Here is a 26,056-nt window from a genome sequence, read left to right as displayed (position 1 = left end):
TCTGGGGAGCTGCTGTTCCAGCGTGGGAAGGGCGCTGGTTCCCTCCCCAGCTCTGCCAGGGGACCGGGGAGCATCCGTTCCTGCGGGAGTGGGGCGCTGGGTTTCCTCCCCAGCTCTGCAAGTGGAATTGGCAGCAGCCATTCCTGCGGGGGTGGGGCACTACTTTCCCTCCTGTGGTGGCCAGGTGTTGGGTTCCCTCCCCAGCTCTGCGAGGGGACTGGGTAGCGACGTAGCCGCGGGGGCGGGGCGCTGCCTTCCCTCCCTGGCACTGCGAGGGGACTGGGGTCAGCCGTTCCTTTGGGGGCGGGGCGCTGGGTTCCCTCCCCAGCTCTGCAAGGGGACCGGTGAGCAGCCGTTCCAGCGGGGGTGGGGCGCTGCCTTCCCCCTCCGGCTCTGTGTGGGGACTGGGGAGCGGCCGTTTAACGGTGCTGCCCGTGGGAGCCTGGTGAGGTCTCTCAATCAGGGTGAACTGCTTACAAAATAGGGCAGACAAATCCCAAATGCTGGTGGTTATTCCGATACTTAGATTTACCAACCAGCACACAACAGCTTCTATAGTACCTCACTGGTTACTTAAAAGTTTATATCACGTAGTTCCCTTAAAGTGTCCAGCCTCAGGCCTCCGTCCAGACACACTTGTGGGATATGATGATGATTCCTGAAAATCTGACTTCATCATATAAAAGAAAAGGTTCTTCTGATTCCAAAGGATCAGCCAGATACCAAGGTTCAATTATAACTTAGATCTTACCCAAAATACACGCCACAGCCAATTCTCATTAACTAAGCTAAAATTTATTAAAAAATAAGAGAGTGTTGTTTAAAAGATCCATATACATACAGACTTGAATTTAATTCTTGAGTTTCAGATGCATAGCAGAGGTGAGCTTGTAGTTGCCAAGAGTCCTTTTAGAAATTGTCTATAGGTTATAGTCCAATTTCCATATTCAGGGTGCCTCTCCCTCTTGAAACCCAAAGCAGATCTGAGATGAGAAGGATCGTGTCCCAGGATTCTTATACATTTCCAGCAGCCTTTCGGCCTGAGAAAACAATAGGCTTAACTCCTTCTCCCAAACATCCTGGCAATTAGCACAGAGTCATTTATCCATTAAACAGTTCAGATACAGGTTACCACAACCGTCAAAGAGATATATAGACAATAATACTATTTTACATGAGTATCATCATAAATGCTAATATTCCTTTTTTGATCCTTCAATTGAAACTATAGCAATAGACAAGACTCGTTTGCTTACATCACAAGACCTGAGCAAACACCTCCCCTTCTACCTCTAACAATGCAGACTTGCATTTCAAACCTCTATTCATTTACATATCTTGCTAACCAGTCCTTAAGGTTCACCCATGGGTCAGGTGAGTCGGTGAGGTGAGTTAATTAACTCTTACTGGCCCTGTCACCTTTCACTGAGATTTTATAGTACACTCATAATGTCACAGCCCTGTCCCCGCTGGAACCGCCACTCCCCAGGCCCCTCCCAGAGCTGGGGAGGGAACCCAGCCCTCACCCCAGCTCGAACCGCCACTCCCCAGGCCCCTGCCGACCATTGGGGTGATCTCTGGTTAGCAGGCATATAGGTTCTTTTATTGTTTAATATGTTCTCTCTGTAACGCCTTTACCTTGAGAATCACTGTTTGCTGGCCATGGGCTGTATCGTACCTTAACTAGGGGCAGTTCTGCTGTTCCTAGCCTCTGAGGAAGAAAGGCCAAGCAGGCCTGCTGAGGGAGAGGATCTGCCTTAGTGGGGAATTCACATTGTAGGCAGGGAGCAGTGCAGCCTGGAGATACTACAGCTAGGAGGCAGAGAGATGTGGGTTTCTACCCAAGAGAGGTGCCAGCTGGACAGTCTGAGAACCGGTGCCCTTGCTGGACCACAGAGGGGGAATACAGGTGCAATGGCCCTGAATAAGGACGGAGAGAGCACAAGGAAACAATAAGACATCATCTGTTATCCTGATAGTGATCTCAGCACACAACCTGCCTAACCATTAGCATGTGTTTCTAGGCTTCATAGAACAAGGGAGTTGTACGGAGGGATGGGAAGGAGGATAACCAGGTTGGCCAGAGGATGTTTATGAGTTCTTCCAAAGAGCAAGGGACAAAGCCCAGAACCACAGAAATGTCAGAGTGGAAGGGAGCTCAAGAAGTAATCAGCTCCAGCCCTCGGCCTATGACAGTGTTGCTTCGGATTTGAGGGGTGCGTGTACCCTAGAACAAAAGCAACCCAACTACAGACGTATTATGTACATTCAGCCACCCTGAGGTAATGAAATAGACCACCACACAGTTAAGGGTTATTTTCGAGACAGGAGCAAGGTCATACCTAGCTACCTCATAGCTCATTCACCCCCTGCTTCTGCTTAGTATTTTTAAACGCCTTATTGTCCCTATCACTGCTGACCTAGATTTCTCCTCCTGTCCCTTTCTTAACAGGTCAGATGATGTAGCCGAGAGGTTAAAGTGATGGACTGCTAATCTACTGAACTCTGCATGCATGGGTTCAAATCCCATCCTCATGGGATGCTTTTAGTCTTCACCCCTCCTTTATAGACAACCATCTCCCCTTTGGTACAATGGCAGATCAAACAATAATGCTTCTTGCAAACAAAAACCTTCTCAGAAACTCAGACAACCCTCTCTCCTCCCCATCCCCGGCTTTAAATAAAATGTCTAAAACTCAGATTTCTAAAAAAAAAAATTCTCTAGTTCTGTATTTCTTAGTTTTTATCTCAAAAGGTAACATCCTCATAATCTCCCCCAAATACCCTGGGACCTCCTCAAATTATAAAAATACCCCATTTCTCAGCAAGGCCATGACAGTGACCCACAGCTAGAATGTCTAGGGCAAGCTGTCCTGAAGAAGGCAACTCAAACATTTTCTCCCTGCTTCCCTTGGCAAGGTCTGACTGGGAAAAGAAAATTCCCCAAACTGAAAATTTTCTGCTGAAAAACCAGTACTAGTCTGTTTGAGGACTTTGGTTTGAATGTATTATTCTTATTCTCTTCTGATTTATCTCATTTAAGACTTTGTCCTCCAGATGTGTTTCCAGCTGTTGAGTTGTGGGGGAGAGAGGACAATTCATAATGTCTCTACTTCCCTTTCATAGTTTCTTCCAACTTGCTAGGAAGTACCTTTGCTACAACACGAGTCAAGCACTGTCCATTGTCTCTGTGCTATCTCGGAGAAGTCTGCATTGTACACGGTTCCTGGAATAGTCCTTGGGAGTGTGGATACCTTCAATGGGCCAGCAGCGAGTCTGGCTCCTCCATTTTTGCACCTGAAAGGCTGGTGGTGGGCATTTCCCAACCTCATAACATATTTCTGTAATGCACACAGAGCAAACTTCATAACTTCCCAAACCAATGTGAGCTCATAGAATGCAAGAAGACATTAATGTTCAATAGATGAACAGTTCAAGATTTTTGAAATGATACCTCACCAGGCAGACTTTGTTCAAAACGTATCATCACTATATGAGAGTGGTGAATATGGGGCTTGCAGGGTGCTGCTTTGAGCACAGCTTGCCACTCCTGGGCTTACATTGCAATGGGAATGTACCCTTAGAGTCCATCTCTCCTGGGATAAAGATGGCAGGATGGCTGGCCTGGGTCATCTGACTTGGGCTCATTATGCTAAGGCTGAGAGGCTAAAAACTGTGGTGCAGATACTTGTGTTCACACTGAAGCCTGGGTTCAGAAACCCTCACCCCTCGTGGGGTCTCAGAGGTTGGGCTCAAGTCCATATGTCTGCACTGTAATTTTATAGTCTTGCAGCCCCAGCCCTATAACCCTGAGTCAGCTGACTTGGGCTTTGAGACAGGTGCCCTGGGTGTGTTAATCACAGTTTAGACATAATGTTAGGGTACGTCTCCAGTGCAATGAAACATCCAGGGCAGGCTTGTGTTGGAGTAATCAGGGCAATGTGGCTTGGGCTGTAAAGTTGCAGTGTCCGTGTCTCGGCTCAGGCTCAGTACCCTGCTCTAGGAGCCCAGAAGTTTGGGAGGGAGTTTAGCAAGTGGAAATGGTAAAACCGCAGTGAAGTATTACCCTGGACTCATGGCAGTTCTCCATTGGTCTGTCTGCTTTTGGGGCAGGGATAATAACTCTCAGTGATGCCTTGTTGAGTGGCTTTTGGGGCACCTGCTCTTGGCTGCTGTCAGAAGACAAGATTCAGAGCTAGATGGTCCTTTGGTCTAGCCCAGTGTGGTTTTTCTTATGGTTTAAATTACATTCCAGGCACTGATAATAGAATTACTGAAAGTTTAGGAGTTAGCAGCTGGTAGGTCGTGGATGATCCTCCGCGGCGGGGCAGGGGCAGGTCTGGGCTCTCACACCAAATGCTCTTTGTTGCTGCCAGAATCTGTGGGCTGCTCATTTAGATTACACTGAGTGTTAAGTCCTGCTTTGTGCACCGTGTATGAGAATGAAAATCCTAAACCGCCCTTTGAAATAATGAATGTAGCAGGACGTGTTATTGTCCCTGCCCCAAAGCAGACAGACCAATGGAGAAATGCCATTGAGTCCAGGGTAATACTTCATTGCGGTTTTACCTTTTTTGCTTGCTAAACTCCCTTGCAACTTTGAGGGGGCCCAGAGCCCAGTATTGAGGCTGAGCTGAAACATCTACACTGCAAATTTACCACCCCACGGCCAAAGCCTCGGGAGCCTGAGCTGACATTGGGCAGCCCTGGGTGTTTTATTGCAGTCTGGACATAGCATAGCATTATGTCTACATTGTCATAAACATACCCAAGTCACTATTCTCAAACCCTGGGTCAGTTGATTCAGGCTTTTGGGGCTTGTGCTGCAGGGTTATAAAATTACCGTGTAGACACTTGGGCTTGAGCCCAGCCTCCAAGACCCCATGAGGGGTGAGGGTCTCCGAGCCTGAGCTCCAGTCTGAGCCCAAATGTTTGCACTGCAGTTTTTAGCCTCACAACCTGAGCCCCAGGAGTCAAAGTTAGATGATCCAGGCCAGTCGGGCCATAGAGCTTTTATCACAGTATAGATGCCCTCTCAGAATATGTCTACATTGCAGTGTAAGCCCAGGGTTAGCAGAAGTCATGTCAGCAGCCCCAACTCATAAACCTAAACTACAAGGAAAAGACCCACCCTCAAATAAGCTGGGCAATGTTCTTCTCTCTATGGTTCGTAAGTCCAGCAACCAAAAGTCCTTTAACATGAGCCAACCCTGCTCTTCACCCCACTTACAGCTGTTGTCCTTAGTTAGTGCAACCCAGAGGTGCCTCTGTAGAGTTTACCTGCTATCCTGGGTGGAAAAGGGGGAAAATAAGAAGGCACCGTACTCACTATGTTGTTCAGGGACTCACTCATCCCTTCACTGCTACTCTGTCCTAACATTGATCTAACTCCTAAATTTTAGTATTAGGACCCAAGGCCCAGCCCACTTGGCTTTGGAACCCCTGTCCCATGCCTAGCGAGTGCTATTGAATTGAGGGTGAGTTCCTCAATTGGGGTCTGCCAAGCACAGTTGGGCTGCCCTCAATTCACACAACAAGGATAACAACCCTTTATTTCTCTTGCCCCAATAACAAGGAGACTGGGAATCCAACACCAGGCAAAAGTGATCATTTCAGCAAGCAATCCAACATATTTCCAACATACTGTAAAATCCACATGCAGACTCATACACGAAAACTTGCAAGAAAATCTTCCTGAGGGAGTCTGAGGCACCCGCTGCTGGAGGGAAGGAGGGAGCCACGGGTTGAGATTGAGGAGTAGTATAAGGAGGAGGGAGCTGTGGGCTGGGATTGAGGGGTACTGGGAATAGGAGAGGGCTGTGGATTGGGACAGAGGAGAAAGGTGAAGAGGAGTAGGCTCTGGTTGGGAGTGAGGAGCAGTGTGCATAGGAGGGACAGAGGGTTGGGATTGAGGGGTGCTGGGAAAAGAAGGGACATGGGTTTGGGCTGTAGAGCATCCTCATTTGGGAATCCAGCAGGAAAGGGGAAGGCAGCAGGTGATTCTAGTTCCTTAGGGATATTCTGTGTGTTTGTATGTGTGTGTGTGCAGGGAAAGAACATGCTATATGCCCAGAGGGCTTTATTCCTCCAGGCTGCAAGGACAGAGGGGCTGTCAGGAAGTTGCCCCTTCAAACCCATACACAAAAAGGGCTTTCTGAGGAAAGGGAAAATCCTGAAGAGAAAAAGGAACATCAAAGAGGCCTCAAGGAAGACAGTGTAAGATCCTTAGGAGTAGTTTATCACCTGACCAGGGACTTGAACCCTGGGCCCTCAGATTAAAAGTCTGATGCTCTGCCAACTGAGCTAGCCAGGCTCACAAAGGCAAAGAGCAAGTTGGTGCAGAGGAGAAACTAGTGAAGAAAACAAGAGCAGGAAACAATAGGGGAAACCTGCTGCTCTGTGTGGCCTGGTCAACACTACAAGTTCATATCGAATTTAGCAGCATTAAATCGCATTAGCCCTGCACCCGTCCACAAAACAAAGCCCTTTCTATCAATATAAAGGGCTCTTAGTACCAATATATGTAATCCTCCCTGACGAGGGGAGTAGCGCTGAAATCAGTATTGCCATGTTGGATTAGGGTCAGTGTGGCCGCAATTAGATGGTATTGGCCTCCAGGCGCTATCCCACAGTTCACCATTGTGACCGCTTTGGACAGCAATCTGAACTTGGATGCACTGGCCAGACACACAGGAAAAGCCCCGCAAACTTTTGAATTTAATTTCCTGTTTGCCCAGCGTGGAGCGCCGATCAGCACAGGTGCCCATGCAGTCCCAGAATCAAAAAAGAACTCCAGCATGGACCGTATGAGAGATACTGAAGCTGATCTCTCTATGGGGAGATGAATCTGTTCTATCAGAACTCCGTTTCAAAAGACGAAATGCCAAAACGTTTGAAAAAATCTCCAAGGCTATGAAGGACAGAGGCCGCAGTAGGGACTCAACACAGTGCTGAAACTTAAGGAGCTGAGACAAGCATACCAGAAAGCCAAAAAATGAAATGAACACTCAGAGAGGGAGGGGCAACTCATGACTGTAGCTATCCCACAGTTCCCACACTCTCCGAAAACCATTTGAATTCTTGGCTGAGTTCCCAAAGCCTGAAGGGTCAAAAACATTGTTGCAGGTGGTTCAGGGTATATGTTGTTCCGCCCCCTCCCCCCGTGAAAGCAAACGAAAAAAATTGTTTCTCCTCTTTTTTCAGTGTCACTGTATGTCTATTGAATGCTGCTGGCAGACGTGGTGCTGCAGCGCTACACAGCAGCATCCCCTTCCCTTCCCTTCCCTTCCGGACAGCAGATGGTACAGTATTACTGATATCTGTCATTGTCATCCCGTGAGTGTTCCTGGCCGGCCTCGGTGAGGTCAGCCGGGGGTGCCTGGGCAAAAATGAGAATGACTCCCAGGTCATTCTCTTCTTTAAGCTTCGTCTACTGGAGATTCAGTCCTGCCTGGAATATCATAGCAGCTGGAGGCTGCCCTCCCCTCCCCGCTTTGAGCTCTGCTTGCAGGGGCAATAAAGTCAGTGTTGTTTCAAATTCATGCATTCTTTATTACTTCATCACACAAATGGGGGGACACTGCAACGGTAGCCCAGGAGGGTTGGAGGAGAAGGGAAGCTACGGGTGCGGTTGATGCAGGGGCACCCACTAGAATGGCATGCAGCTCATAATTTCTGCAGGATGTCTGGGGCTCTGACAGGGGGCGGCCGTTGGCCTCTCTAGCTGTTTAGTAGACTTGCCTGATAGTCTAGACAGGACTGACTCTCCTTTTAGACAAAACTTAAGGAAGGGAATGACCCGGGGAGTTATTCCCATTTGTGTCCATGCGCCCCCGGCCGACCTCACCGAGGCCGGCCAGGAGCACCCATGACAGCAGCAGATGGTACAGTATAGCTGGTAACTGTCATTGTCAACTTGCAAAGTAGCAGACGGGACAGTATGGCTGGTAATCATCTTTGCTAACTTGCAAAAGGCAAGAGGATGGTGCTGTGTAGCACTGCAGTACCATGTCTGTCAGCACCATCCAGTAGACATAGAGTGACAGTGAAAAAAGGCTGAACGGGCTCCATGATTGCCATGCTATGGCGTCTGCCCGGGCAATCCAGGGAAAAAGGCGTGAAATGATTGTCTGCCGTTGCTTTCACAGAGGGAGGAGTGAGTGACGACATTTACCCAGAATCACCCACAACACTGTTTTTGCCTCATCAGGCATTGGGATCTCAACCCAGAATTCCAATGGGCGGAGGAGACTGTGGGAACTATGGGATAGCTACGGGATAGCTACCCACAGTGCAACGCTCCAGAAATCGACACCAGCCTTGGTACATGGACACACACCGCAGAATTAATGTGCTTAGTGTGTCATCGTGCGCTCGACTTTGCACAGTCTGTTTCCAAAAACTGGTTTCTGTAAAATCGGAATAATCCCCTAGTGTAGACATACCCTGTGATTAACAACTTTGGTGGCTAATTGAAAGGCTGATGGTTCAAACTCAAGTGAAGATGGAGGTGTTTATTTTTAGTGATGAAAATCCAGTACATTTTAACAGGCTGAAAATCTCCTCAATGCTGGTCTAACCTCATTGGACAAGCATATGTAGCACTTTTACCAGATGCATTGGTGCTATAGTGGTAAGCATAGCTGCTTTCTAAGCAGTTGATTTGGGTTCAATTCCCAGGGAATGCAATGATGTGACATTTTTCTCCCCTGGGAATTGTTTTAATTTCAGTCACATTGTATCAGTTTATCAATGGAATGAGAGAATCAATGTCCTGCAGATCATTCAAAACACAATGGAGGAAGAAAGGGGTGGGACTATACAATAAGCTGTTGGAGTTATCCTGGTATTACCCCAACCACCTCCCCCAGCACACAGCCAGCACCCCGCACCCAAATTTCCTCCCATAGCTTTGCTTGCCTTCCTTTCATCCAGAACCATCCTTCTTCTTCTGGAATGCAAGTAGCCATCACTGGGAAGCCAAGAGGCAGGCACAGGATTCTACCTCCCAGTAGCCAACTGCACCTCCCTAAGCTTTGCAGAAAAAATGGTAGCACTCTACTAGTCCCACTTAGCTGCACTGAGGAGCTTAGCTTCTGCCCTCCCTTCCTCAGCTCAACTTTCCTCTTTTGCCCCATTCCTGCCTCACTTCCTCCTTTGGCAAGTCATACAAAGGAGGCCAGCAGGAAGAGCCGGCCTCCGTAGGCTAATCTCCAAGGGCAGAGGAAGCCAAGACACAAGGCTTCAAAAGGTGACTCTCCAAGGTCATTTAGCTTTCCCCTGGTGATGCCGAGGCTTTTTCCCAGCTCATTTCACCACCCTCTGCCATGCAGGGGTTAGGGTTATCACAGGTGTTACCCAAAATTGGGACAGCTAGTAAGCGTAGGGAGGACTAATGACCCACCAGAGTCTGGCAGATAGCAGCACATTTATTATACTGATAGCTAAGCTCAAAATAAGCGGGGGAGGAGGGGGTCACACTCACACTCACATACTGATGGTACCAGGACAGGCACAGCACTGCAGATGTCAGGATTCTGCAAGGTAAGTGTCTCACAGCACAGCTATGGACGGTGCAATGAAGGTAAGTCTTCCTGAGGCACAATGAAATACAACTCAGAGAACCACTGGCCAGGCGGTCCGGGCAAAGGGCATTCACTGGAGGTACAAGCTTGTGAGTGCTCTCCTGAGCACATGGCCCCTTCTCCTTTTAAGGGCCTACACCTCATGGCCTGCGACTAGAGATGACTTGGCTGCATCTGGTAGGTCACACTCCACCTTGGGCAGTGTCCATGCTCTGGGTGTGTGAGTGCTGCCTAATTAGAGTCCCAGACACCTTGTCTACCTGGGAGCTCTTCTGCTCTTCAACCAGAACATTCATCCTATGAGCAGTCCAGGAGGGAGAAGGAGGGGAAAAGCCACTTCACAGGCATTCAGAGAGGGAGAGGAGACAAAAGTGGGAACAGGGAAAGTATAAGAGACCTTTTGAGCATAAAAATCACTGCTGCTCCTACAACAGCAGGGGCTGGGAAAATTAAGCCCTTATGTTTCTGCCTGGTTTTGAACCAGTGACCTTCTCCATGTTAGACAAAGGTGATAACCACTACACTAGAGAATCTCTGCTGCAGTACTCTGCCCCTCCCTTCATAAGAACATAAGAATGGCCATACTGAGTCAAACCAAAGGTCCATCCAACTCCACATCCTATCTGCCAACAGTGGCCAATGCCAGGTGCCCCAGAGGGACTGAACCTAACAGGTAATGATCAAGTGATCTCTCTCCTGCCATCCATCTCCACCCTAAGACAAACAGAGGCTAGAGATACCATTCCTTACCCATCCTGGCTAATAGCCATTCATGGATTTAACCTCCATTAATTTATCTGGAAAAAGAAAGAGGAGTACTTGTGGCACCTTAGAGACTAACAAATTTATTTGAGCATAAGCTTTCGTGGGCTAAAACTCACTTCATCGGATGCATGCAGTGGAAAATACAGCAGGAAGATATATATATAGAGATACACAGAAAACATGAAAAAATGGGTGTTGCCATACACACTATAAAGAGAGTGAGCAGATAAGGTGAGCTATTATCAGCAGGAGAAAAAACCTTTTATACTTATAATCAGGATGGCTCATTTTCAACAGTTGACAAGAGGGTATGAGTAACAGTAGGGGAACAAATAAACATGAGGAAATAGTTTGACTTTGCGTAATGACCCATCCACGCCAAGTCTTTATTCAAGCCTAATTTAATGGTGTCCAGTTTGCAATTTAAATCCAATTCAGTAGTCTCTCACTGGAATCTGTTTTTGAAGGTTATTTGTTGTAATATAGAGACTTTTAGGTCTATCATCAAGTGACCAGGGAGATTGAAGTGTTCTCCGACTGGTTTTTGAATGTTATAATTCTTGACATGTGATTTGTGTCCATTTATTCTTTTACGTAGAGACTGTCTGGTTTGGCCAATGTACATGGCAGAGGGGCACTGCTGGCACATAATAGCATATATCACATTGGTAGATGTGCAGGTGAATGAGCCTCTGATAGTGTGGCTGATGTGATTAGGTCCTATGATGGTGTCCCCTGAATAGATATGTGGACAGAGTTGTCAACAGGCTTTGTTGCAAGGATAGGTTCTTGGGTTAGTGTTTTTGTTGTGTGGTTGCTGGTAAGTATTTGCTTCAGGTTGGGGGTCTGTCTGTAAGCAAGGACTGGCCTGTCTCCCAAGATCTGTGAGAGTGAGGGATCGTCCTTCAGGGTAGCTTGTAGATCGTTGATGATACGCTGGAGAGGTTTTAGTTGGGGGCTGAAGGTGACGGCTAGTGGCGTTCTCTTTCTTTGTTGGGCCTGTCCTGTAGTAATGACTTCTGGGTACTCTTCTGACTCTGTCAATCTGTTTCTTCACTTCAGCAGGTGGGTATTGTAGTTGTAAGAACAATTAATAGAGATCTTGTATGTGTTTGTCTCTGTCTGAGGGGTTGGAGCAAATGCGGTTGTATCTTAGAGCTTGGTTGTAGACAATGGATCGTCTGGTGTGGTCTGGATGGAAGCGGGAGGCATGTAGGTAAGTAGAGTGGTCAGTAGGTTTCCAGTATAGGGTGGTGTTTATGTGACCATCGCTTATTAGCGCTGTAGTGTCCAGGAAGTGGATCTCTTGTGTGGACTGGTCCAGGCTGAGATTGATGGTGGGATGGAAATTGTTTAAATCACGGTGGAATTCCTCAAGATCTTCTTTTCCGCGGGTCCAGATGATGAAGATGTCATCAGTGTAGCGCAAGTAGAATAGGGGAGTTAGGGGATGAGAGCTGAGGAAGCGTTGTTCTAAGTCATCCATAAAAATGTTGGCATACTGTGGGGCCATGTGAGTACCCACCTCAGTGCCACTGACTTGAAGGTATACTTTGTCCCCAAATGTGAAATAGTTGTGGGTGAGGACAAAGTTACAAAGTTCAGCCACCAAGTGTGCTGTGACATTATTGGGGATACTATTTCTGACGGCTTGTAATCCATCTTTGTTGGTGTAGAGGGCTTCTTTCGCTATAGTGGCCAAGATGGTGTTTTCTGGAAGATCACCAATGGACTGTAGTTTCCTCAGGAAGTCAGTGGTGTCTCAAAGATAGCTAGGAGTGCTGATAGCGTAGGGCCTGAGGAGGGAGTCTACATAGCCAAACAATCCTGCTGTCAGGGTGCCAATGCCTAAGATGATGGAGCATCCAGGATTTCCAGGTTTATGGATCTTGGGTAGACGATAGAATACCCCTGGTTGGAGTTCTAGGAGTGTGTCTGTGCAGATTTGTTCTTGTGCTTTTTCAGTGAGTTTCTTGAGCAGATGGTGTAGTTTCTTTTGGTAACTCTCAGTGGGATCAGAGGGTAATGGCCTGTAGAATGTGGAGTTAGAGAGCTGCCTAGCAGCCTCTTGTTCATATTCCGACCTATTCATGATGATGACAGCACCTCCTTTGTCAGCCTTTTTTATTATGATGTCAGAGTTGTTTCTTAAATAAATTTGTTAGTCTCTAAGGTGCCACAAGTACTCCTCATTCTTTTTGCTGATACAGACTAACATGGCCTCCATTCTGAAACCTATTAATTTATCTAGTTCTCTTTTAAACCCTGTTATAGTCCCAGCCTTCACAATCCCCTCAGGCAAGGAGTTCCACATGTTGGCTGTGTCTGTGTGAAGAAGAATTTCCGTATATTTGATTTAAACTTGCTGCCTATTAATTTCCTTTGGTGGCCTCTAGGTCTTATATTATTGGATCAAGTAAATAACTTTTCCTTATTCACTTTCTCCACACCACTCATGATTTTATATACCTTTATCATATCCCCTCTTAGTCTTCTCTTTTCCAAGATGAAAAGTTCTAGTCTCTTTAATCTCTCCTCATATGCGACCGATTCCAAACCCCTAATCATTTTAGTTGCCCTTCTCTGAACCTTTTCTAATGCCAGTAAATCTTTTTTGAAAAGAGGACACCACGTCTGTACACAGTATTCAAGATGAGGGTCTACCATGGGTTTATATAAAGGCAGTAATATATTCTCTATCTTAGTCTCCTTTTTTTAATGATTCCTAACATCCTGTTTGCTCTTTTGACTGCTGCTGCATACTGTGTGGTCGTCTTCAGAGAACTATCCATGATGACTCCAAGATCTCTTTCCTGATTAGCTGTAGCTAAATTAGCCCCCATCATATTGTATGTATAGTTGGGGGTATTTTTTCCAATGTGCATTACTTTACATTTATCCACATTAAATGTCATTTGCCATTTTGTTGCCCAATCACAGTTTTGTGAAACTTCTCTGAAGTTCTTCACTGTCTGCTTTGGTCTTAACTATCTTGAGCAGTTTAGTATCATCTGCAAATTTTGCCACCTCACTGTTCACCCCTTTGTGCAGATCGTTTATGAATAAATTGAATAGGATTGGTTCTAGGACTGACCATTGGGAACACCACAAGTTACCCCTCTCCATTCTGAACACACCGATGGGCGAACCTGGAGAGAGAAGTGGCAGCCCTTCGATAGGTCAGCTGGTAGAGCAAAGGACTGGAGCTAGCACTCAGGAAGTCATCCTGACGTCACCCTTCTGACTCGGGCTTGAAGGAGAGCTTCTTTTTCTTCCCCTTGCTGACAAAGAGCAAGAGAAGAAAGACAGGTCAGGTGGGCCGACTTGGTGCACAAGTCCGTGCTGTCTTTTCTTGCTTGGGACCCTGAAATGAGGGACTCGTGGTGGGTAAAGGCACTGCTGTGATTCCAGAGAAAAGCCCACTGCTGCACACGAAGAGCATGCCAAAGCATAGGAGTGAACCAGGGACCTCTAGATTGTCAGTCTAACACTCTCCCAACTGAGCTGAGTCAGCACCCTAACGGCACTTTTTGGGCCTGCTGCTTCTCTGTCTGGGATGTTTTTGTCAGCCCTGGCACACAAAAAGGGAGTCATTGCGAGCTCCCACGAAGGCGAGACGAATTTTTGCCTGCCTTGCTCAGCTTGAATTGTTCCCTCACCCCATTCCTGCCTTAGATCCTGGGTTACCTGGTGTCTGAAGATGGTCCATTGTCTCAAGCGGTGCCAGAGTCTGACACAGTGCCCGTGAGCAGCCTTTGCTCTGCACATGCTGGCCGTGCACAAATGCAAATACTTTAAAGCGCCTGTCAGTAAGTTCTGGGGACAGTTGCTCACCTTCAGAGGAAGCTCCCTAAAATTGGCCTATCACACCCAGTGGTACATTGACCTCTGTTCAGATTGAGCCAAAGGGGGCGGGGGGGCTCACTGCTGTGGCTGCCGCTGCTGTGAGGGCAGCCACTGTTGCAGATGAAGCCATCCTGCAAACACCTTCCACCAAGCCACCCACTGAAAATCCTGTAGGGTGTAAGGTGGGAATAGAAGAACACTTGGGGGGGGGGCTTCCTAACCTCTCAATCAGCAGGTAAGTATGCCCAGTGGTCTGTGATGGGATGTTAGATGGGTTGGGATCTGAGTTACTATAGAGAATTCTTTCCTGGGTGCTGGCTGGTGAATCTTGCCCACTTACTCAGGGTTTAGCTGATCGCCATATTTGGGGTCAGGAAGGAATTTTCCTCCAGGGCAGGTTGGCAGAGGCCCTGGAGGTTTTTCGTCTTCCTCTGCAGCATAGGGCATGGGTCACTTGCTGGAGGATTCTCTGCAGCTTGAGGTCTTCAAACCACAATTTGAGGACTTCAATAACTCAGACACAGGTTAGGGGTTTGTTATAGACATGGATGGGTGAGATTCTGTGGCCTGCAGTGTGCAGGAGGTCAGACTAGATGATCATAATGGTCCCTTCTGACCTTAAAGTCTATGAGTCTATGAGTCTACTCCTCCCACTTCTGCCACTATCAGACATCCCATACCCGGTGCTGCATCCAGTGGGGTCAAAAAAAATACGGCCATATCGGAAGAGTCAGCTGGGTTCTTTGCGGTTGCCCCAAAATTTATCTCGGGCCTGAACTGCCCTCCAGCTCAGCCACCACTGAAAATTGAAAAAACAAAAAAGTAGAGCCGTACAAGCCCGCCAGACCCAACCCCCCTTCTAATACGACAGAAAAGCCACACTTCTCCTGACTAGATAGGGACATCCTATTGCTCCACAAGAGGTGGAAGGCCATCGTGTTCGGTCTCAGCAGCACTCGTGGAGCAGGGGGAAACACATGGCTGAGGAAATTCCCCACAGATGGGTCTTGAGCACCACAACTTTGTCGGTAATGACACAATCCACTTATGTCACTGGCCAAACCATTCCTCACAGGCCTGCAACCATTTCTCCCACTTCGCGTTCCCCACCACGTCCCCAGCCGAAAGCTAGAAGGCCCAGCCATTAACCTGCCCATTCTTGCAGCCCTCCTCTTCCACCCTGACTGATAGGGGGAAATATTGAGCCTCCCTCCCTTAGGCCCTTCAGCATTCCTGTGGACACCAACACCGCACAAGTGACTTTGGGCCAGTAGGTCAACCAGCAGTGCTGCCTCCTAGGCCAGGCTGCAGCCCAGCTTCAGGACTCAGAGGAAATGCAGCTCGCATCCCTACCTACAGGACCCCAGGCACGGCCAGGCTTCTGGATCAAACATCCCCTCTTGTGCTCAAGTCATAATAGCTAGTGGGGAAAAGATAAGCTTTCATGGCCTTTCAGAAAGCAAGATAGAGACTTGGAAGACCCAGCAGGGTTTGTGGCACAGGAATTGTCCTCAGATCCCACTGAGACTTCAAGTCAGATTGCAGGATTCAAAGTCCTGAGTGCTGGCCCTTACACCATGGGACCAGTAGGGAACACCCAGACCTCTGCTGAGTTCTGATGAGGATGACCCTGTGCGGGTAGCACTGCATTTACTCACCAAGTTGTCACGCAGCAGTTTGCTGCAGCTCCCAGAGGCCTTTCTTAATCCAGACTGAGAGACCAGTGGGCATGTGAGGAAGTTGCCCCTTCAGTCCCAGGCAGTACACAGCCCTTCGTAGGAAAGGCCAATTCCTGGGGGAAAAAAGGTGTTGTCAAGTAACATCCTGGAGAGATGCCTTCTTTCATTTTGAGGAGAATGGTTCCCTTTTTACCTGACCAGGGACTTGAACCCTGGACCCTCAGATTAAAAGTCTGATGTTCTACCAACTGAGCTAGCCAGGCTCACAGGTAAAAGAAACAAATTTAGTGCACAAGAGAAACTAGTCATGAAAATGAAGACAAGAAACAATACAGAAAACCTGCTATTCTCGCTCTCTTAGCAGTCCTAGCCCCAGCCTGCTCCTCCATCCGGCGCCCTGAGACCTTATTTGTTTTTTAGTTAAATATCAAATCCAGGAGAAAACACAGTTATACAAAGCAAAACGAAATCACAAACAGAAATGTCATTGGAAATACAAAAATAAAAAAGTGAAATGCAATCCCTCTCATTTTATCGTGTCGGGGCCATTCCTGTATCAAGAGCACTGGCTAAAGTCCCTGCGTGCTTACGAGAAACCTGGAGCAACTCATACCACAGCCTGAACATGAAACTCAACTGCTCCCAGGTGCCGCAGTAAAACCCTTTCCCTGCTGTGACGTTGAACTCCATAGGATTTTATGAAAATATGCTAATGAGTGTGAATATAAAGTAACTGAAATATGCTTCATGCAAAAGGTCTCTTTTAAGGTATCATTACAAAGCTTATAATCTACTGTGTGTGTTCATCCTATTTGTATGAATCGATCATTCTTGGATCTGAAACTAGAAATATGAACTATAACTCTGAGGTCCTGTTGTAATGATGCAAAGTGTGGGCCATTAATAGTGGTTTGGACTCTTGATGGCTCCCATTAACCAGGACAATTGACTGGAGATGGCTCTGTCCTGCACCATCTGGGAGTCAGGCCAGAAAGAATGAAGGCTTAGAGTCTCAGGGCTTGTCTACATCACAAAGTTGCAGCGCTGGTGAGGGGGTTACAGCGCTGCAACTTAGGAGGTGTACACATCTTCAGGGCATCACCAGCGCTGCAACTCCCTGTTTGCAGCGCTGGCCGTACTCCCGTTTTGTCTCGGGTATAGAGGATCCAGCGCTGGTGATCCAGCGCTGGTAATCAAGTGTAGACACTTACCAGCGCTTTTCTTGACCTCCGTGGAATAAGCAGGTATCCCAGCATACCTGAGGAAGCCTCTGGTAATCAAGCTGGTCTCCTTCTCCAGTTTGCTCTCGCGTTCCCCAAACTCCGAGCAAGCAGGTCTCCTTCCCTGCGGTTTGCAGGGTGGTTCGGGGAACGCGAGAGCAAACCGCGGCGAAGCTGGTCTCCTTCCCCGGTTTGCTCTCGCGTTCCCTGAACCCCCGAGCAAGCAGGTCTCCTTCCCTGCGGTTTGCAGGGGGGTTCGGGGAACACGAGAGCAAACCGCGGCGAAGCTGGTCCCCTTCCCTGGTTTGCTCTCGCGTTCCCCGAACCCCCCTGCAAACCGCAGGGAAGGAGACCTGCTTGCTCGGGGGTTCGGGGAACGCGAGAGCAAACCGCGGGCAAGCTGGTCTCCTTCCCCGGTTTGCTCTCGCATTCCCCGAACCCCCCTTGAAGCCGCCCAACAGTGCTGCAGTGTGGCCACATCTTACACCACTTGCAGCACTGGTTGCTGTAAGTGTGGCCACTCTGCAGCGCTGGCCCTATACAGCTGTACTAATACAGCTGTAACAACCAGCGCTGCAAAATTGTAGATGTAGACATACCCTCACAGGACATGTGACCATGTCACCTGGTACAGGAATCCATCTTAAACCTGGGACTCTTCCCCAGGAGACAGACAAAATATTCCTGCCTTGTACCAAAGCTGTATAAGGGGGTGGTACAGAAGAAAGGTGGGTGCAGTCATGAGAAATCTCCTAGCTACCACCTGAGCTGGAACAAGGACTATACCAGGTGAAAAGATTGGGCCCAGACAAGAAATAAGTCTAGTCTGTGAAAGAAGCTTAATGGAAGATCTCTGAGGGTGAGATTTGATCTGTATTGAGTTTCATACTGTATTAGGTTTAGACTTGCATGTTTTTGTTTTATTTTGCTCTATTGAGAATACAAGATCTATAGAGAAGGAAAAGTTAATGCCTTAGAAAAATCTGTGTGTGTGTTAGATGGGTGGGAGGGTGTCTAGAAACCACTCTCCTCTAGTTTCTTTTCTCTGATCTTCTGTAGAAAATCTGAACTAGGGAGTGAAACTCATTGCTTTCTCTGAGGCTTAAACACAGGACTTTCAGATTATGAGACTGATGTGCTGCCAATTGCACTAAGAAGGCTTGAAAAAGCTTTAGGCTCAGTGCATATAGGACCCTGCTATAGCAGTAACTGGGGCAGGGAAAGAGCCAGTGATGTGCTGGAAGAAGAAGGGAGCTCTGGTGACCAGAGACTTTTCCTGGCGGCTTTCACAGCAGCAAAGAAATCAATTCATGCTGCCAGTGGACAATCTACTGGAACTAATAGAAGCACAGGGGGGATGTTTCCAAGCTGTGCACCTACTTCCACATTTTAGAACTTACTCTCCTTTTCCTAGTAGGGCACTTTCCATGTGAATTAAGCAAAGCAAGTTGGGGAAACTACACAAGGAATAAAAACCAGCGCTCCAGATAAGGGTAGAATTCATAACCCCAGCAGTATCCCCCTCTGCACTAACCTGTTCCACCAGTGCAGGTGCTTCTTAGACAAAGTTAGGAAGCAGGCAGTTATCAGTCTCTGTGGGTCACACCTTTGCCTGGCGATTGCAAGGCTGATGCATCAAACCTAACTCAAGATGCGGCTTTTCAGCCATGAGACTCCAGTACATTTTAACAGGAAGAAAATCTCTTCTATTCTGGTTTAGCCCCATTTGACTCCTTCTGCCCGTCTTCTCCCCCCAGCCTCCAGTCTCTTTCCTTCCCCATTGGGGCCATGCAAAGAGGAGCCCAAGTCAGTCTCTGTCACAGAGTCTGTATCCCACAAAGGGAGGGAGGGGTCTCTCTAAAACACTGATATCAGGGAGGGGAGGGGTGTCTGTGATTAGGGGGAGAAAGGATGGAGAATTAACAGTGGGGCACAGAGAGATTCCCTCAGATTGGAGAGTTCCCCTGCTGACCCCCATCAGCCAGCTGTGGGAAGAACAACTTGGGATTGCTTGGGGAAACCACCTTTAAAAACATAAGTGAAACATGCTAGTTACATTTTAATAAGACCAAAGCCTCCTCAAACCCAGGGTCACAATCACTGGAATGATTTTGTCCTGATATTTTACTGGCTGCAGACACAAAGTGAGTCAAATTACAGTTTCCGTTTGGAGTCAGTGCACACAGAAGAATCTGGAGGCTTTTAATTCCTTAGGTTCTGCTGCCATTTCATTTCTCTCCTGTTCCAAGATTTATTGTTGTGCAAAGCAACGTTAGGCCCTTGGGAGTGTCCCCCCTGGTCCTGCCTGCCGCCCCAGGGCAATTTAAAAGGGCCCGGGGATCCCTGCCACCACCAGCAGCAACACAAGGGAACTAAGGCGGCATCCTGCCCACCCTTGCTCCATGTGGCACACCACTCCCGGAAGTGGCTGGTACGTCCCTGCGGCCCCTGGGGTGGGGGTGTCTCCATGTGCTGCCCCCACCCCAAGTGCCAACTCTGCCAACTGGAGCTGCAAGGGTGGAGTCTGCGGGCAGCCATGCTCAGAGATGCCCCCGGCCCTCCTGCTTAGGGCTGCTGCCAGAGGGGGGTGCAGGTTGCTTTTGGGAGATGTCTGAGGTAAATGCTGCACCCCTCACCCGCTCCTGCACCCCCAACCTCAAGCCAGACCCCACACCTGCACCCAAACTCCCTCCAAGCGCCTGCCCCCTGCACACCCTCCTGCAGCACAACCCCCTGACTGACCCCAGACCTTGCACCCAAACTCTTTCCCAGACTCCAACCTCTCTCCCTCCCACACCCAAACTCCCTCCCAGAGCCTTAGACAGGTGTGGGGTGGGGGTGGGGCAGGATTTGGTCCCATTCTGGGCACTACCAAAAATTATACAAACCTGCCGCCTCTGTCCAGCCCAACCTTCTGCTGATGCACCTCAGCCCACCCCCGTGCAGGGTTTGAAGCTTCCATTGCTTAAATTCCAGGACACTGAGGGATTTCAGCTCCACTTTGCCCAGAGGGAAACTTCACCCCACTAACAACCAGGTTCTTGTCCATGGGATCACTGTTATGGGGGCTGGGTCCCTCCGTGTCTTTTCTCTCTCTACGACAGGCCAGAATGCAATAACTGGGGCATCTGAGCACCCAGGAACTTCTGTGGGGCTGCCATTCCCCTTCCCCTTCTATGGTTTCATCTGTCATTGACTCCAGCCTTTTTTCTATCCATCATCAGCACCATCCCAAGCAAGCTGCACTCACCTCAAAAAGACATAAAGTCCTGTGGAACCTTATAGACTAATAGACGTATTGGAACATAAGCTTTCGTGGGTGAATACCTGCTTCGTCAGATGAACGTGGCAGAAATTTGCAGGAGCAGGTATAAATATGCAGGTAAGAATCAGTCTAGAGATAAGGAGGTTAGTTCAGTCAGGGAGGATGAGGCCCTCTTCTAGCAGGTGAGGTGTGAACGCCAAGGGAGGAGAAACTGCTTTTGTAGTTGGCTAGCCAGGCACAGAATTCCCACCCCATTCATCTGATGAAGTGGGGATTCACCCCTCAAAGCTTATGCTCCTGTACGTCTATTAGTCTATAAGGTGCCACAGGACTCTCGCTTTTTACAAATCCTGGTTAACGCAGCTACCCCTGTGATACTCAAAAAGACAGTGTCCCCTGTTGGGTGTACAACACTGACCTCTCTCCTCTCTGAGCACTGACTGCCCCTCTGTTTCCTTGCCTCTCAGTCTGAGCAGATGGGACCTTTCCCTCCAGTGCTGGAGGATTTGCCCTTCTCATCTACCCTTGTCCCAAGCAGCACAGTGAGAGGGAATCTTAAATGTACCAAGGTGACTTAGGAGCAGAACCCACCCCGCAGACCTTCCATGCAATTGGCACTTGCCCCTCACTGAGCAGGACTGAAACTGGTGCAGGGAGACTGGTGGGCCACATCCCCTGTGGGCATGAGCAAAGAGCAGGGTGAAAAAATGAGCATGGAAATGCTGAGTATTGAACCCAGAACCTCATACATGCACAGCATATGCTCTACCACTGAGCTACATCCCCAGATGTGCTGTTCTTGCTATGGATTACACTCAGAGCCCACCTGTTCTCACTGCAGGGCCAAATTCTATGTGTGGGGCAGAGAGAGTTTGTGCCCTGGACTCATAGGGCAGAGATACACTCAGCCCTCTCCCCTGCATTGGGTGGAGGGCGGGGGAGGGGAGGCGTGCTGCAATCCCCTGCTGCAAGGTCATGGTGGGGGATGCTGTGAGCAGCTCAACACCTCACCCTGGCAGCAGAAGTAGGGTGGGGAGTTCTAGGTGTTTCCACCTGCCTATGAAGTCCAGCTTTCCCCAGGACATTCACTGCGGTGCAATTGGGTCACTGTTTCCATGGCTGAACAGCAAAGAATCACTCCCAGTTTCCCTTCTAGCTGCAGCAGGATTAGCCTGTGTCAGTGGTTAATGAGGTGGATCTAGTGGTAGATTGTTATTCACTCCTCACCTTGACAATTCACACAGTCCCTTTCCTACTCAAATCCCCAGCACCTCAGTGATCCTGGTAGCAGGGGTTGGGGCCTGAGACTTTCAGGTTCTTTTTATCCTCCACCTGGAGTGAACTCAGCTTTTCCCCCATCCCAGACAATCCATGAAATAACAACAGGGGCATAAAGAAAGAGGGGAGGGAACATCTCACAGCCAGGGCTGCATGTGCCCAGGGCCCCCTGCTTCTCCATTGTTTCCATGGAATTTGGCCCCCTGCTTTACACAAGGGACAGAGAAAGATCTTGCTGTTCCTGTGTCTGTGAAAGAAAATTGTGCTTCTGTATGAAAGAGAGGAGGGAAATGGCCCCACGATGGGACAATATCCTCAGGATTAAGCCCTAAGGACTCAGGCTGAGAACTGATTTAAATCCACTCATCTGGGATTTAACAAATTGTCTTCCATGGAGCAGGGCCAGTTCCAGTGTTTTTGCCACCCCAAGCGGAAAAAAAATAAATAAAAAAGCTGCAATCAGCAGCAGCTCTACCTCTGCCGCTTTTGGCAGCAAGTCTTTCCCTCCAAGAGGGACTCAGAGGGCCAAATTGCCACAGAAGCCTCCCCATTCCATTGGCCGCCCCAGGAAACTGCTTGCTGTGCTAGTGCCTGGAGCCAGCCCTGCCATGGAGACGCTGGGAAGATGGGGGAATCAGGGAAAAACCACAGATTTGTTTATGTTGCAAGTGAAGAATAACTGAGGCTTTTTTGGTTTAAAGCCACTTTTCTCTGACTGGGAATTGAACCCAGGCCTTGGCAGTAAAAGTACCAAATCCTAACCACTAGACCACCAGAGAGCTGAAAGCATAGTTTTTCTTCGCACTTATGCTACACTTTCTTAGGCTACTTTCTATCCACTTTCTGAAACCGCTCCATTGTCTGCTCCCTGAGGGGATAGGACAGAGTCCAGGAACCCCTGTGCTCAGGGGCACAATCTGAGCCCAACCCAAGTCACTGAAACAAACTCAAATGATGCTTCCTCCAGCAGGACCACAGAGCCACACAAAAAAAAACCCATGAGGAACAATCCTCCTCTGCCTTCATTTACCCCATCGCAACCCTCTCAGCAGCTGACTCTTGCGGGGAGAACTGAGCTGATAGGAGCTCTGGCATAGAAACTAAGGCAGGGATGTTGCTACCGCTTGATGTGATCTGATCACGTTCTCACTCTGTGTAATGGGGCTCTGAGCTTTGCCATCTTGAGAGTTCTGAGTGCTGAGCCCCCCGGACCCTTCTGCTGGGAGCATGGTGATTGCACAACAACTGCAAGCCCCTTTCCCGTCTCCTTGTCCTCCTCGGCTTCCCCAGACTTTCCCCACAAATGGTTCTATAAGGTGCTGGAGGGATCTAAGCAGCTGCAGGATTCCCTCACCCATCTCTTAAAGCAAACAGTGATTCCTTTCTCTGACACTCCTGGGTCTGGGCTTCTTTTGAGTTTTTCCCCAGGAGACCTGATGCCCTGTGAAAATGTGTGTGTGCCACATGGGGAACTCAAACTCAGACTCTCCCCCACTAGATGAGTCCAACAGCACCTGCCCTTGCTGGGAGAATCCTAAATTCCAACCTCCCGCCCTGGTTGCTCTGAGCAGCTGATGGCGGCAGCATGCTAAATCAACCCCAGCTCTCTAGGCTAGAAAGCAGCATCTAACCAGCCTTGTGACAGCTCCGGTTTGCTCGCTGGAGACATAACAAACCAGGAAAGAAGGCAAATGTCAGACAAGGAACCTCAACTCACAAACAAACACCCTCAGGCTCCTTCTACAGTGCAACTGGGCAGTTGACTGACTTTAAATCTAGCTAGCTCTGTTGGTAGAGCATGATGCTCTTAATCCCATCATCATAAATCCAAGCCCCATGGAGGGTGGTAGCAACAGCCCTTAGGTGTCACTCTTCTGCTAATAGTCACAGATCAAAATGAAACAAACTCTCTATGCTCTTCGGCAGGTCATGTTTCTTCCTCTCTCTGAGCTTCAGTAAAACATGAAGAGAGACCAAACTGACATTTGCATCCTCTGTTAAGAGAGTATTTTCTCCTCTTCCATTCTACCTCAGGCAAGAAGAGGGGATAATAACCATTTAACGGATGTCTGCAAAGAGAAAAGTTTGGTCATTATTAATAGGACGATGATCAATTCTTCTCCATGTCCACTGAGAGTAGGACAAGAAGCAATGGGCTTAATCTGCAGCCAGGGAGATTCACGTTAGATATTGGGAACAGCTTTCTAACTCTGAGTGTAGTTAAGCTCTGGAATAGGCTCCCAAGGGTGTCTGTGGAGTCACTGTCCTCGGAGATTTTTAAGAACAGGTTGAACAAACCTCTGTCAAGGATACTCTGCATATACTTGGTCACATAGACAACCTGCTCTGGCTCTGGTTCTCTCCTTCTGCTCCCTGCCTGGGCTGACTGCTGTGGACACTTGGTCCCACATGCCCCCAATGCATTGTCTCTGCTTGGCCCTGCTTCAGCAGAGAGGGCTGGATTTCATGACCTCTCCAGGTCCTTTGCAGCCGTACAGCTCTATAATTCTATGCCATCTCAATATAATATAAACAACAAAAAAAGTGGAAACACCCCAATCTAATATCTAACAATTCAGTGTGAACTGACATTCCACAGCACAAAGTGACAACACGTAGGAGTGCAAAGCCCGACAATTCAGCACCGTGAAAATGAACGCCCCATAGGGCAAAATGACGCACTGCAAAAGAGCTCAGCTCAAACCAACGCAACACAAGCCAGTTCAAAAACCATACAACACGAAACAATGTGTCAGAGTGCAAAGTGACACTGTGCAAAACAGCTCAGTGTGGGACAACGACACAGCGCAAACCCACACAACAGAATCATATAGAAAGGTAGGGCAGGGAGGGACCCCGAGAGTCAGGACCAAGTCTCCCTTGGCCACCCCGACAGGTGTTTGAAGAACAGGGAAACAAAGGGCACCACACACTTATGTTTTTTGGATGAGTCAAGAAAAGGGAGTAGCATTGTCCCCCTCGGGTAGCCCCTGTTCAATTCCAGATCAGAAAGCAAAACTCTTCTGCAAGAATATCCAAAAAATGTTGTGTTTCACTTCACTTCATAAGTACAGTTGTGTGGCAATTAAATGATGACTCTAAAGTTTCATTAAAGTGTGGGAAATACGGATGTATTTGAGAAAATGGCTTGGAATGAAGGAAGACAAAAATTGATGGGTCGAGAGAACAGGCCCTGTTTCCCCCTGGTTTGGAGCTTCTCTCACAGCTACTGGAATAGAAAATCTAAGCAAATGGGGTTCTATTGTTCCAAAGGAGATTGAAGTGAGGCCATTTTCTCCAGATAGAATTAATGGTAATATCAGGAGTGGGATGTGAAACCACGTCTCCATGCAGAGTCAAGAACACCCAAGGGATTAGAAAAAAAGAGTCTCATAACTAGCACTTTAGACCAGTCCACCATCCTGATACTACAAAGAATATGACTTGTCAACCCTAGTTTTCATTAATAGTTGATGAACTCTTTAGGGAGATGGAGATGGCACATCTCTTTCCACTCCCAGAGACCTTCTACAGCACAGCTGATTTTTAGACACACTCACCCAGATCTAAAGTTACACATTTCCTGGAGCTTCATGAGTTCTATGGTGTTGTAATCTCCCTGCTCATGTTTTAAGTGAACAAAAGATGGGTGCTGGCATTCTGAGACAGTAATGGTGAACCTCAAAATCCTGCCCTGGGGGCCAGATAGTTAAGCAACCAGCACCCACAACCTCTACCATGATAGCATCCTGTCTGGGGACAACTCACTTACCAACAGTTGGGGTGTGAAATCCTCATTTCTTTGTTGTTCTGTCACTGTAGTCCCCTCCTTCCTATTGTTTTCTGTATAATCTCTGTCTGGTTCTGTAACTGTTTCTGTCTGCTGTATAATTAAATTGTTGGATGTAAACCAATTAAGGTGGTGGGGTATAATTGGTTAGATAATCATGTTACAGTATGTTATGATTGGTTAGTTACATTTCAATAAAATGATTGGTTAAGATAGAGCTAAGCAGAACTCCAGTATTACTATATAGTCTGCAGTCAATCAGGAAGTAAGGGGGGAATGGGAATGGGAATGGGGGTAGCGGTAGGGGTAGGGGAATTGGAATTATGTTTTGCTAAGGGGGGGAATAGGAACAGGGAAGGTGAACAGGGACACAGGCAAGGCTTTGTGGTGTCAGAGCTGGGAAGGGGGATGCTGAGGAAGGAAACTGGAATCATTGCTTGCTGGAAGTTTACGCCAATAAACATTGAATTGTTTGCACCTTTGAACTTTGTGTATTGCTGCTCTCTGGTCACGCGAGAAGGACCAGGGAATGTGAGGGTGATGGGATAAACCCTGTAACAAGTACGTCTTTCAGGGTGTGAAAAAAACCCAGAACCAGTATAATTAAGCTTATCTAAACCATGATTAGA

At 48.1% G+C, this 26,056-nt stretch overlaps 1 protein-coding gene and 3 non-coding genes across 16 annotated transcripts in view; all 4 read right to left on the bottom strand.

The window, feature by feature from the left end:
• The window catches only part of LOC127040993 (zinc finger protein 436-like), a 563,752-nt gene that overhangs the window by 383,608 nt on the left and 154,088 nt on the right, over window positions 1–26,056 (bottom strand). Inside the window, exon 6 of one of the 13 annotated variants that reach the window (XM_050935518.1) lies at window positions 13,529–13,630. The exons of the other annotated variants lie outside the window; for them this stretch is intronic. Coding sequence (XP_050791475.1) covers window positions 13,563–13,630 — 68 coding nt within the window. The 3' untranslated portion in view covers window positions 13,529–13,562. Of the gene's footprint in view, window positions 1–13,528; window positions 13,631–26,056 lie in introns of those variants that run through there. 13 annotated transcript variants of the gene reach the window in all.
• TRNAK-UUU (transfer RNA lysine (anticodon UUU)) lies at window positions 6,241–6,313 on the bottom strand. The gene has a single exon. It is a non-coding gene; the product is annotated as a tRNA-Lys (tRNA).
• On the bottom strand, window positions 16,065–16,137 carry TRNAK-UUU (transfer RNA lysine (anticodon UUU)). Its single transcript has one exon. It is a non-coding gene; the product is annotated as a tRNA-Lys (tRNA).
• On the bottom strand, window positions 22,345–22,416 carry TRNAK-UUU (transfer RNA lysine (anticodon UUU)). The gene has a single exon. It is a non-coding gene; the product is annotated as a tRNA-Lys (tRNA).

Source organism: Gopherus flavomarginatus, assembly GCF_025201925.1.
Source record: "Gopherus flavomarginatus isolate rGopFla2 chromosome 13 unlocalized genomic scaffold, rGopFla2.mat.asm SUPER_13_unloc_1, whole genome shotgun sequence".
NCBI lineage: Eukaryota > Metazoa > Chordata > Testudines > Testudinidae > Gopherus > Gopherus flavomarginatus.
This window is presented reverse-complemented; position numbering and strand designations above follow the sequence as displayed.